General features: G+C 38.9%; 1 protein-coding gene across 1 annotated transcript in view; it reads left to right on the plus strand.

The window, feature by feature from the left end:
• Positions 1 to 12,955, plus strand: part of LOC134358994 (cilia- and flagella-associated protein 46) — a 194,298-nt gene that overhangs the window by 131,764 nt on the left and 49,579 nt on the right. Inside the window, exons 45-48 of the mRNA XM_063071760.1 lie at positions 4,857 to 5,024; positions 5,739 to 5,836; positions 7,458 to 7,534; positions 11,199 to 11,392. Coding sequence (XP_062927830.1) covers positions 4,857 to 5,024; positions 5,739 to 5,836; positions 7,458 to 7,534; positions 11,199 to 11,392 — 537 coding nt within the window. The remainder of the gene's footprint in view (positions 1 to 4,856; positions 5,025 to 5,738; positions 5,837 to 7,457; positions 7,535 to 11,198; positions 11,393 to 12,955) is intronic.

Here is a 12,955-nt window from a genome sequence, read left to right on the forward strand (position 1 = left end):
AGAATCGTCTCGGAGCCTGCAGAGCACAGGAACTCCCAAACAATTTCCAAACAGCAAATCACAGGCTCTGACAGTTCCAGAATCACATTCAAGCTGAAAAACAAATGTAAAGGACATTAAAAAGTGAAATACATGGCTTCATGATCTATCCAGAGGATTTTAATTGATAATTAATTTTTAACGTCTAAAATGTGCAGATTTTTTAATATCATGGTCAATTTTAATTACTTCATCATCGATAATTTAAACCAACATCGAAGCTAAATATAGCAGCAAAGCATAAAAATTAAATCATGTAGTACTGTTTCTTTAAGCAGTAGTTAACCCAAAATTGACTTGACATGGAGTAAGTTGTACTAGTAACCATTTCCTGGTGCATTCTATTTTCAAATTAACCAGATGACGAGGTAATCTTGTATCCCATGTGCTTTAACCTTCTGGACCAGCCTATCACATGGAACCTTGACAAACACCTTTTTAATGTCCATAAAAGGTACCTACCTCCCACTATGTAGTTGCTATGTGGGTGCCACAGGAATTAAAATTTGATACCCTTCTATTTTTGCAAAATAGCAAAATGTCAGCAGTGGTACCTGAATTGAGATGGTCTGGGCAGGACCTATACACTTTTCATTTTAATGTTTCCTTCTTGTGTAAACCACTCTTTAATTTTCTGTGAAAACTTTCTTCAGACTGATTTCATAATTCTTTGAGGGGGCCCAATTTGGGACTAGCACTAAGTGTAGTCAATTTTCAATGCAGCAGAAATATTTAAATCCAATTTCTAGGTTGACTTGTTAAAAGTCAATAATCTGATATACTAATGGGAATTTTCCAACTCTGTTTCCTATTTACTGTTTCCACGGCTACAGATATTTGTACTCTTTCCAAGTTCAGTGCTTATGAACTGACACTTATATTTTATCTAGACATTAATTAGCTCTTTACAGATATTGTACTTAAAATCTATACTGTCTTTTAACTAAAAAACCAACATTTCTTGTAAGAACAGCATGTTTTCTTTATACCTCTTTCAGTGTAATGAAGTAAAAGATGACAATTTATCAATTTAAGAAATCCAACATCTATCAGAAGAATAGGAAAGTAAGAGAAAGATGAGGAGAAAAGAATGTTAGTATAAACATGATAAGTGGATTGGTCAGTAAATTCTGACTACCTTCAGGAAATTACACATTTAATTCTCTATAATTATGCGGTATGTGACCAGAGGTAGGATTACTGGCTTTCTCCCATGAATCATTCCCTTTACTTTACCATTTAAACTTATTCACTTTTGTTTTCAATTCTTTATTTTATAACATAAAAATAATTACAAACAAGAGAAAATCTGCAGAAGTTGACAATCCAAGCAACCCACACAAAATACCAGACGAACTCAGCAGGGCAGGCAGCGTCCATGAAGAAGAGTACAGTCGACATTTCGAGTCGAGATGCTTCGGCAGGACTGGAGAACCGCTCCTGACAATTCGTTAACCAACTTGGCCCGGGAAAAAGCTGAGGAGTAGATTTAAAAGTTGGGGGAGGGGAGAGAGAAACACGAGGTGCTAGGTGAAACCTTAAGGGGGAGGGATGAAATAAAGAGCTGGGAAGTTGACTGGTGAAGGGGGATACAGGGCTGGAGAAGGGGAAGTCTTATAAAAGAGGACAGCGGGCCATGGAAACAAAGAAAAGGAGCGAGGAGCACCAGAGGGAGGTGATGGGCAGGCAAGGAGATAAGGTGAGAGAGCGAAAAGGAATGGGGAATGGTGAAGGAGAGGGTGGGGGAGGAGCAATTACTGGAAGTTTGAGAAATCAATGTTCATGATGTCAGGTTGGAGGCTACCCAGACAGAATATAAGGTGGTGTTCCTTCGACCTAATTGTGGCCTCATCACGACTGTGGAGGAAGCCATATATAGACATATAGGAATGGGAAGTGGAATTAAAATGGGTGGCCACTGGGAGATCCACTTTTTCTGGCAGGTGGAGCATAGATGCTTAGCAAAGCAGTCTCCCAATCTATGTTGGTTCTCACCGATATACAGAAGGCCACACTAGGGGCACCGGACACAATATATGACCCCAACAGGTTCACAAGTGAAGTGTTGCCTCACCTGGAAAGGACTGTTTGGGACCCTGAATGGTAGTTAGGGGCAACTGTAGCACTTATTCCACTTGCAAGGATAAGTGCTAGGAGGGAGATCAGTGGGGAGGGACGAATGGACAAGGGAGTTGCGTAGGGAGCAATCCCTGTGGAAAGTAGAAAGTGGGGGGAGGGAGGGAAAGATGTGCTTGGTGGTGGGATCCTGTTGGAGATGCTGGAAGTTGCGGAGAATTACGTGCTGGACTGGGCGGCTGGTGGGCTGTTAGATGAGAATAACTGCCATAAAATAAAAATAATTAATTCACCTCAAGTAGCTAACAATTTAAAGCTTCCATTAAGTTGATGGAAGCAATAAAATGTTGAAAAAGAAATACCATAATTAAAAGTAAATTTAACTTTAATTCAGAGAGCAAATCCATGAGCCCAACTGATGATATATTTGCAATAATATTACTTAAGTTTTGCTCTTCACTTTCTGTCTTGGGAGATGCAAGGAACACAGCTATAAATAAATAATAGGGTAATGGAGAATTAAAATGACAGACGACAAAAGGCTTGGAGTAACATATGTTTATTAAACAATTTTTGGTGAGGGGGAAGGAATATTAGTTGACAAGTTCATTTATTTCTTGTACTCTCAGCTTTTTCAAAACCATGTTAAATTCCCCTTGTCTTACCTTAAATGCCATTTGTTTTAATTAAGTCATGATTTAGAGAAGAGAAATCAGAAAACATTTTGCCTTTTTTACAATTACTGATTACCATTGTACTTCCATTATACCTTACTATATCTCATGAGGGTAACAAAGAAATCTGGTCCAGGTGACTTTCCTGTCTTCAGACATTGCAGTGTCAGAATCAATTTCACTTGAGTAATTGTGACTACATTCACTTCTCCCTCCTGACACTTTCAAATTTCTCCCATTGAAACTTGTACCCTATATCTGGCTACTGCTCAGAAGCCTGTATATAACTCCCATCAGGGACTTTTATCTTAACTCTGCTTGTAAGGATTCTACATCTTCTGACCGTACATCATCTCTCTCTGAAGATTTGATTTCAATTTTTACCAACAAAGTCATCCCACTCCCTCTGCCCACTTACTTGTCCTTATGATATGATGCTTGTCCTTGGATATTAAGCTCTCAGTTGAGATCTTCTTTCAGCCACGATTAAATGATGTCATGCCTGCCATGATTAAATGATTAAATGTCATGTCTGCCATTTTATAACTGCACTAGAAGATCATTTACCTTAGACCTTAAGTAATAAGAGTAGAATTAGGTCATTAAACCCAGTGAATCTGCTCTGTCATTCCATCATGTCTGATCCCGGATCCCACTCTACCCCATATACCTGCCTTCTCGCCATAACTTTTGATGCCCTGACCAGTCAGGAAACTAACCACTTTTGCTTTAAATATACCCACGGTCTTGGCCTCCACAGCTGTCTGTGGCAGAGCATTCCACAGATTCACTACTCTCTGGCTAAAAAAATTTCTCCTTGCAACACACACAAAATGCTGGTGGAACGCAGCAGGCCAGACAGCATCCATAGGAAGAAGCACAGTTGACGTTTCGGGCCGAGACCCTTCGTCAGGACTAACTGAAAGAAAAGATAGTACGAGATTTGAAAGTAGGAGGGGGAGGGGGAGATCCAAAATGATAGGAGAAGACAGGAGGGGGAGGGATAGAGCTAAGGGCTGGAAAGTTGATAGGCAAAAGGGATATAAGGCTGGAGAAGGGAGAGGATCATGGGATGGGAGGCCTAGGGAGAAAGAAAGGGGGAGGGGAGAGCCAGAGGATGATGGAGAGCAGGCAATGAGTTATTGTGAGGGACAGAGAGAGGAAAAAAAGGAAAAAATAATAAATAAATAAGGGATGCGGTAAGAACAGGAGGAGGGGCATTAATGGAAGTTAGAGAAGTCAATATTCATGCCATCAGGTTGGAGGCTACCCAGATGGAATATAAGGTGTTTTTCCTCCAACCTGAGTGTGACTTCATCTTGACAGTAGAGGAGGCCATTGATAGACGTATCAGAATGGGAATGGGACGTAGAATTAAAATGTGTGGCCATTGGGGGATCCTGCTTTCTCTGGCAGATAGAGCATAGGTGTTCAGTGAAATGGTCTCCCAGTCTGCGTCGGGTCTCACCAATATATAGAAGGCTGCACCGGGAGCACCGGACGCAGTATATCACACCTTTCTCCTTACCTCTGTTCTAAAAGGTTGCCTCTCAATTTTGAGGCTGTGCCCTCTAGTTCTGGACACCTCCACCATAGGAAACATCCCCTCCACATCCACCTTATTTAGTCCTTTCAACATTTGATATGCTTCAATGAGATCTCCCCGCATTCTTCTAAATTCCAGTTGGTACATGCCCAAAGCTGCCAAACACTCAGGTGTTCACCCCTTAATTCACGGAATCATCTTTGTTAACCTCCTTGGGCTCTCTCCAATGACAACACTGAGATATAGGGCCCAAAACTGTTGATAATACTCCAAATGTGGCCTGACAAGTGTCTTATAAAGCCTCAGCATTATCTCCTTGTTTTTATATTCTATTCCCCCTTGTAATGAATGCCAACGAAATATACCTTATTTTCGTATACTGCGGATATTCAAATATAGCACATTCAGTCCTATGACAACTGAGTGAACTACATTTACACAGAATATTTAGATGATGCAGCTTGAATGGAATTCTTGAAAATGTGGTAAAAAGTTTTAAAATACATTTGATATTGTTTCAGAGTTGCTTAGCATCAATAATGCTAAGAGATACCTTGATTAAGACTGGATATGATACCAGCAGTTCCCAGCTTGTAGCATTATTGCATCTTCAACAAAAATTGCAGAAGGATGGAACTATGAAAAATATGCTCAAGACAGTTAATGAAAGGCTTAGCACAAATTTTGAGGTAAATTTAAAATTTCAACATTTATTTTTAATAATGAAATGAATAACAAGACTCTTTTCCACAGTGTGGTTACAATATCTTTATGAAGGGTGGAAGATTAAACCTCATTCCCAACAAAAGTGGGTACAGAATTCTGACTATGTGATTCACACTTGTTTACAATACAAACAAAATGCCAACTTTTCTGTTGAGTTTATGTATGACTTTTAGTGGAGCTGTTAAGATTTGGTTTTAAAATTTCATTTAGAACATTTCCTTTGTATTTTGGATGGAGTTTGAGCAGAGCATGTGATGGACAGCAACAGAAGGAAGGTAAGAAATATTGGCAAAAGGGAAACTGAAGACCTGAATCAACTAGAATATAAATCAATATATGCAGGTTCAATTAAACACGAATCAGTGATAAATTTATTTTGCTGTTTATTATATAGTAGCTACCACAATTGATGTCAAAGCTCATTGTCATGAAATGTTCTGCTGTATAAAAAAAATCATTAAACTTGCTTAGTTTTTTAAAAATACCACAATTTTAATAATCAGTATGTTAAGTAGTATTCTATTCAGCACAATTTCTGAGAAGTCAAAGAAGACAGGGAATACTATACCTAAAGAGGCTTTCTTTTAAGTATATAATGATAAAATTTTACATTACTTTAACTTCAAGCATGTAAAGCTACTCTTATCTGATATTCCTCATTTTCTTTTTCTTTGCAGGCTTGGAAAAATACTATAATTCAACCACAGCATCTCAACTTTTTGAGTGAATTTCCTTCCAATTTTAATATAATTGTTCTTCAACATTCTGAAGACAGGTACGCTATGAATTTCTATTTTGTTCAAAGTACTTCTTCTGGTAATATTTAGGTAAAATATTGTGTAAAGCTGTCCCCAGGACAACCCTCAAAATGCATTGGTCATTGACACATTTCACTGTATGTCTCGATGTGTGTGAGAAGTAATGAAGCTAATCTTAATCTTTAATGTTTAATCTGTGCCCAGCCCTAATTAGAAAAATTTCAGTATCTAGACAGTACTGCTTTTCACTTAAGCACATCCCACAGAGCCTAAAATTCTGAGTGGCTGATGCTCATTGAAACCTTATAATAAGGAAGCTGTTATTTTTCTTAGTTATTCCAAGGGTTTTGAGCACTTAGTGGGAGCATGGTAGTCAAAAACAGAGCAGGTGAGACAATTTTAAGATGAAGCTCAGGAGGTCTGTCAATGAGGTGGAAAGAAATAGGGTTCTGCTGTGTGCATAGGACCACAGGTGGCCCTGCAAATACATTGTTGATTATCAGGAAGAGGAGGCTGCAGTCTTCAGAAGTGAGCCCTTAAGGACATGGAAACAATGTATTTGAAGTATAGTGATCATGCATTCATGATCAAGGTCAGTGAAAATATCACTAAATCTATATTCAAATATCTGTACAAATACGCTCAAACTTTTACTCTAAGTCTACCCCAATTTCATAGCTTCCACCAACTAGCCCAACACCAGCTACATTACCCAGATGGATGACAAGGTACTAACAGTCCTCTATCCCTTGCAGAAGATGGCACACAACTATTGCCATCAATAGCAAATCAGTATGGGATAATGTTTCAAACTACTCTGACTGGCTGATAAGTGTTCAGGGAAAGGGTGCTTGATCTGAAATGTTCATTCTGTTTTACTTTTCTTTGATACTGAATATCTCCAGCATTTCTGTTTTTGTTTCAGACTTACAGCATCTGCAATTTTTTTTGTATTGATTTTCAGTTTGCCATTAACTCATTTTCAAATTTGCACCATCTTGGATGAAATAGTTGCTCAGATATGTCTTTGTGGTGTGGGGTGACTTCAACAATGTGCATATTGCATTCAGTTCCTTATCACCTCAGAGTTTGGTGCCTGATAGTGATCTAATTCTCTACCTACTCTTACTGCTATTTGTCAGTCTTCCTTTAATTCTTGCAAGTTCTTTGTTTATCATATTGTTATATTGGATTACCCAATCTCTTCATTGATTTGCCACGGTTGCAAGCAATCTCCAGCGTGGTGTGCAATGTGGTTCACAATGCATCTCCCTTTTATAAGGCTTCAATCAGCATCAACTAATTTAATTACATACTAGCTGCAAATATAGTTGGGACATACGGATAAATTCTAGTGTAATGACTTGCGAATTGATGGTGACTGGTACACCAATCATATCATTGAACACATTAAACAAATAGTGAATGGGCCAGTATCAAGCCATATGCTGCAGGTTATTCACATATCCTGATCCCAACACACGCACTCCAGGGATGCCCAACTTATTCCTTTGGATCCAGTTCATATTATAGGTCAAGCGTAGAAAATGTAATGAGTGAGATGCCTTATTATACTTTACACAATTTACCTACTTGTGGATATGAAAATGACAAATACTGTATATAAATATCTTGTAGATCTCTGTTGTATGGAGCACTTCTTGAAAAACCTAAACAAAAATCCATTGTTGAGAAAAAGGCAAAAGGACGTCAAAGTAAGAAAAAGTTTGCTCTTCTCCAAAATAGTAACTTCTACAGTTCTTGTATTCATATATTTTATTATTTACTATTTGAAAAGTTAAAATGAAATTGCTTCAAACTATGTGAATTCATTAAAACACTTATTCACAACTTCAGCGCAATGTACCAATATTTTGCTTTGCATATCCGTCAGATTTCTTTGTATGTTCCCACATCATTTTGTTGTCTTCTATCATGTCTATACTCAGTTTTAATTTTTGATTTATTTCTTAATTCTATCAAGAACAAATTTATTTCCTCTATTTTTTGCATCATTCTTAACCTTTTGTGATTGTTGAGAGCAAATGGCCAGATGTCTGCTAATGTCACTTGTATTTGGCTGAACAATTAAAGATTAAGTCTCCATGAACACCTTGAGTATATCTTTAGTTTTAGTTAGCAATGACATATAGCTGTTGTTAGAAATTAACTGTATTTAAACTAAAGTAGGTAAAATCTGTATTTTATAAAACAATCTCTTTTTTTTTGCTTTTACTCAATCGACCATTGGATCTAGGCATGCGGCTCTACTTTGCTATATTTACCATTTTCTTTATCCTTAGTGGTTGTCAAGCTGAGGAGTGGTAGTGGGGACAAGCTCCCACTAGCTAAAAGTGCTTCTCACGGCATGTGCCTCAAATAGCTTCTGACAACCAAGTTCAACTCCTGGCCTTCTCCTGTGGCTTAGCCTCTAAGCCCGGCGGAACTGTTTCTACTGACAGGAGAAGGGGTGAAGGCGGGTCCTGGCACCTTAAGACCAGTGCTTCGGGTAGATGGAGCTCGTCAGCCTGGGAAGGAAGTCCATCTAAGAGAGGGAAAACTCTGATTTCAAACCTCCACTGCCTTGCAGCCATAACCACTCATGGGAAAGGCTGCGGGAGTAAACCCTGAGGACAAATCCGGAACTGGAATCCCTAAGGCAGGCCAACGTTGTCTTCAACCTCATTCTGGCAACTCCTGCGACGATGCTGGTGCCAAGCTGTATTGGCCCTTGTCCTTCCCTTGGACAACATCGGTGTCGTGAAGAGGGGAGACTTGCTGCATGGGCAAACTGCCGGTCTTCCATACAACCTTGCCCAGGGCTGCGCCCTGGAGAGGAGAAGCAATGCTTTCCAAGCGCAGATCGATGGTCTCGCGAGACTAACGGATGCCACCGACATTATCCTTAGTCAATTTATTTTATTAACTTTTTTTCTTTTGCTTATCCCTACATTTTGTCTCTTCAGGCCAGCTATTTAGTGATAAAAGCTTGTCCTTAGATCTTCAATTAAGACCCTCATTTCCCCTACTTTTTGATAGTGACGACCTTCCTAATTTTTGCTTCATGCCAATGAAAATATGCTTGAATGTTGTTTGTGGCTCCCATATCTGTTTTAGGAATTTGGCATGTATTCAGCAAAAAAAAAACAACAGAGGCCACGGATATATATGTATAATATATCAGAAGTTACTATTGGCTGACTTGCATGCTGCAAACTGAAAATCATAAGAAATAAGATCTGTTACAGGCCACATGGCCCTCATACCTGTTCTGCCATTTAATAAGATCATGGCACATCTTTTAACTTAATACCACTTTGCTAAACTAACCCCAGAACTCCTGATTCAGCTAATATCCAAAACTTTATTGATCTATGTTTTGAATGTACTTAGCAACTAAGCCTCATAATCCTCTGATTTCAAAAGTCCCATAGATTCACTGTTATGGTAAAGAAATTTCTTCTCATCACTAACCTGGATGGCTAACTTCTTATATTGTGATCCCTGGTTTCAGAAACCCCTGCCATGGCAAACATCATTACTGGATCTACTCTGAATAACTCCATAAGAATTTTGTGTGTTTTGATAAGTTCCCTGTCAAGAAGGCCCACCAGCGCCTTTACTTCCTGAGAAAACTAAAGAAATTTGCCCTATCCCCTAAAACCCTCACTAATTTTTATAGATGCACCGTAGAAAGCATTCTTCTAGAGTGCATCACAACCTGGTATGGAAGTTGTCCTGTCCAAGACCAAAAGAAGCTGCAGAAGATCGTGAACACAGCCCAGCACATCACACAAACCAATCTTCCGTCTGTGGACTCACTTTACACCGCACGCTGTCGAGCAGTGCTGCCAGGATAATCAAGGACACGACCCACCCAGCCAACACACTTTTCGTCCCTCTTCCCTCCGGGAGAAGGTTCAGGAGCTTGAAGACTCGTATGGCCAGATTTGGGAACAGCTTCTTTCCAACTGTGATAAGACTGCTGAACGGATCCTGACTCAGATCTGGGCCGTACCCTCCAAATATCCGGACCTGCTTCTCGGTTTTTTTGCACTACCTTACTTGCCATTTTTCTATTTTCTGTTTATGATTTATAATTTAAATTTTTAGTATTTACTAATTTTAACTATTCTTAATATTTTTAATATTTAATATTTGTAATCCAGGGAGTGGGAAGCGTAGAATCAAATATCGCTGTGATGATTGTACATTCTAGTACCAATTGTTTGGCGACAATAAAGTATAAAGAACACCTCTCATTCACCTCTCCTCAGTGAACAAATTCACTATCCCAGGAATCAAACCGGTGAACTTCATTCCGCTTTCCTTGCTCTTCCTTATGCAGAGACCAGACCTATTCACAGTATTCTAGTTGTATTCTCACTAGGACACTTTATCATTTTGCAAGTTATTTTTATTCTTGTACTGTTCTTATTTTCATTCTACACAAATCCTCTTGCGATAAAGGCCAATATACAGTTTGTCTTAGGTCACAAGATGAAGGGTCCCGGCATTAAATTGCAACTGTTATTCTCCTCCATAGATGTTGCCTGACTTGCTGAGTTCCTCCAGCATTTAATGTGTGTTACTCTGGATTTCCAGCATCTGTAGAATCTCTTGTGTTTTGTCTTGTTACTTGCTTGTTATACCTTCATACTAATTTACAGTGACTTGTGAGCAAAGATACACAGCCCAACAATGCTCCTGATGCCGCCTCCTCTACATTGATGAGACCGATTATAATCTGGGGGACCGCTTCGTTGAGCACCTCCGCTCCATCCACCAAAAGCAGAATCTCCTGGTGACTCAACATTTTTATTCCAATTCCCACTCCTGTTCTGACATGACCTCCTCTTTTACCACATTGAGGGCCAAGGAGAAGCAACACCTTTATATTCCACCCAGGAATGTAATATGTCTTCTGACCATATTAGTGAGGCTGTTAGACTGAGTAGTCAAAGCACACAGATCATGATAGCTATTGGCCTAGAATGTTAATTTGAAACCAACTCTGTTTTGTAGCTCAACAGTCCATCTAAATAACTATGTGCAACTAAATACTCACTGAAAAGCAAAAGCAAATCCCCACTGGTGCCATTCCAAGGAAACTGCTGATTAGTTTCTACAGAAAGTACTCAGGCAGGTGCTATAGACTTTATGCTGACTTCGGCTTCATGCTGAAAATGTTAAAGGGCAATAAATTACTTCACTGGTTAATAGATCTATATTTATCTTTAATCTTTAGAAATAAGTAATTATTTTAGTATGGGTTATAACATTAATTGTGTACTTTAACATAATTAAGCTTTATTTACTTTTTCATGGTGAATCATTATACGCATCTTGGATTCAAATATTTATGTTATACTAATTTAGGTCCAGGTCCAACACAAGCTAAAATTTTTCGTGTGCCTGTAAATTCACAACTATTTTCAAGTTTAATTGCAAAGATCTCCAATTATAAGAATAAGTTGGCTCAAAATCTGTTAAAATTTGAAAACCAAAATAATCACATAATGCAAAGGAAGAAGATATTTCAGAAATTACATGAAGATATAAATCCAGAAATGGTGAGTTTACCTGGTTTTATCATTCTATGTTTATTATGGAGCTATTGTTATTTTCTTTGCCTCCTATGCAGAAAAAAATGGATAGAAATACACTTCTCGGATTCTAGTCCATATTGACAGCATCAAGGAAACTATCATGAGACCCTCAGCTATGCAACTTTAGCTGATGTTTTTGTGGGTTAGTGGTTTTTTATGCCCACTTCCCTTTATCATAGCGTGAACTTCATCCTTGTCTTTCTGAAGACAGAGGTAAAGTTCAATCAGTCTTCCAGTACATTTAATAACTACATGGGTGCTACCTTCTGCACCCTTGCAGAACTTGTCAATTTCATCAATTTTGCTGCTAACATCCACCTGCTGTTAAATTCACTTGGGCTGTTTCCAACATCTCTCTCCCCTTTTATGATCCTTTTGTCTCCATTTCAGTAGAAGAACTATCAAACGATATTTTTCTCAATCCAATTGATACCTAAGTAGCCTAAACTGCATCTCCTCACACCCTTGGCTTCACTTGTTTTCTCTATCTCCACCACCACTACTCTGAGATGTCCTCCTTCTGAAAATTTGACTACCATTCCAGTGTGGTTGGTGGAGCTGTCATCATCCACCTCCACTTCTGAAGAAGGGTGTCAGCCCAAAGTGTCAACTATTTATCTTTTCCAAAGATGCTGCCTGGCCTGCTGAGTTCCTCCAGCATGTGTATGGGTGTGCGTGTTGCTTGGATTTCCAGCATCTGCAGATTTTCTTGTCTTTGTCCTTTATGTCCTGCCCTTCTGTTCTTATCCTGCCAAACCCATAGACAGAGCAGAGATAGACTTCCGTTCATTTCCATAGATGCTGCCTGTTACACTGAGTTCCTTCAGCAGTTTGTGTGTGTTGTTCTGGAGCTCCCTTGGTTTTCATCCCAACAGCCTCCACATCCAGCACGATTCTTCAACGTAGCAAATACAATGTGTTCCTACCACCAACCATATCTTCTCCTCCCCATGCTTCAGTAAAACATGAAAACCTAAATCATGAATTCCTAAAGATGAAAGTCACAGTAAAGGAAGCAGCCACATGATGTACACTGTATCTGTACCATTGACGTTTCAATATAACGGAAAATGAAGAGCGATAGAATTCAATCCCAGGACATCATACAGTAATAAAACCTTTGCAACTGTAAATGGTCCTGAGAATATTGCATTGGCATTAAATTGTATTGTGCATTATGTTGTGTTATATGGGAAATTTCCTGAGCTATAGCAGTTCAAAATGTCACTGGGATCACTCTTTTTCTTAAAAAAATGATTTCAGCCTGGATGTACAGGGCATAATGACCTCATTTGTAATGTAGAAGTTGGAATGGTGCTGAATTGTGAGGAGGATAATAATACCAGTAGCAGCAAGTTTGTACATTCCTTCCCATGTGTGCTTGAGTTTCCTCCAGGTGCTCCAGTTTCCTCCCACAATCCAACAATATACGGGTTAGTAGGTTAATTTATCATTGTCAGTTGTCCTGTGATTTGGTGAGAGTTTAAATTGGTGAGTTGTGAGGCTGGAAAGGTCTGTTCCATGCTG

Source organism: Mobula hypostoma, chromosome 19 (assembly GCF_963921235.1).
Source record: "Mobula hypostoma chromosome 19, sMobHyp1.1, whole genome shotgun sequence".
Lineage (NCBI taxonomy): Eukaryota > Metazoa > Chordata > Chondrichthyes > Myliobatiformes > Myliobatidae > Mobula > Mobula hypostoma.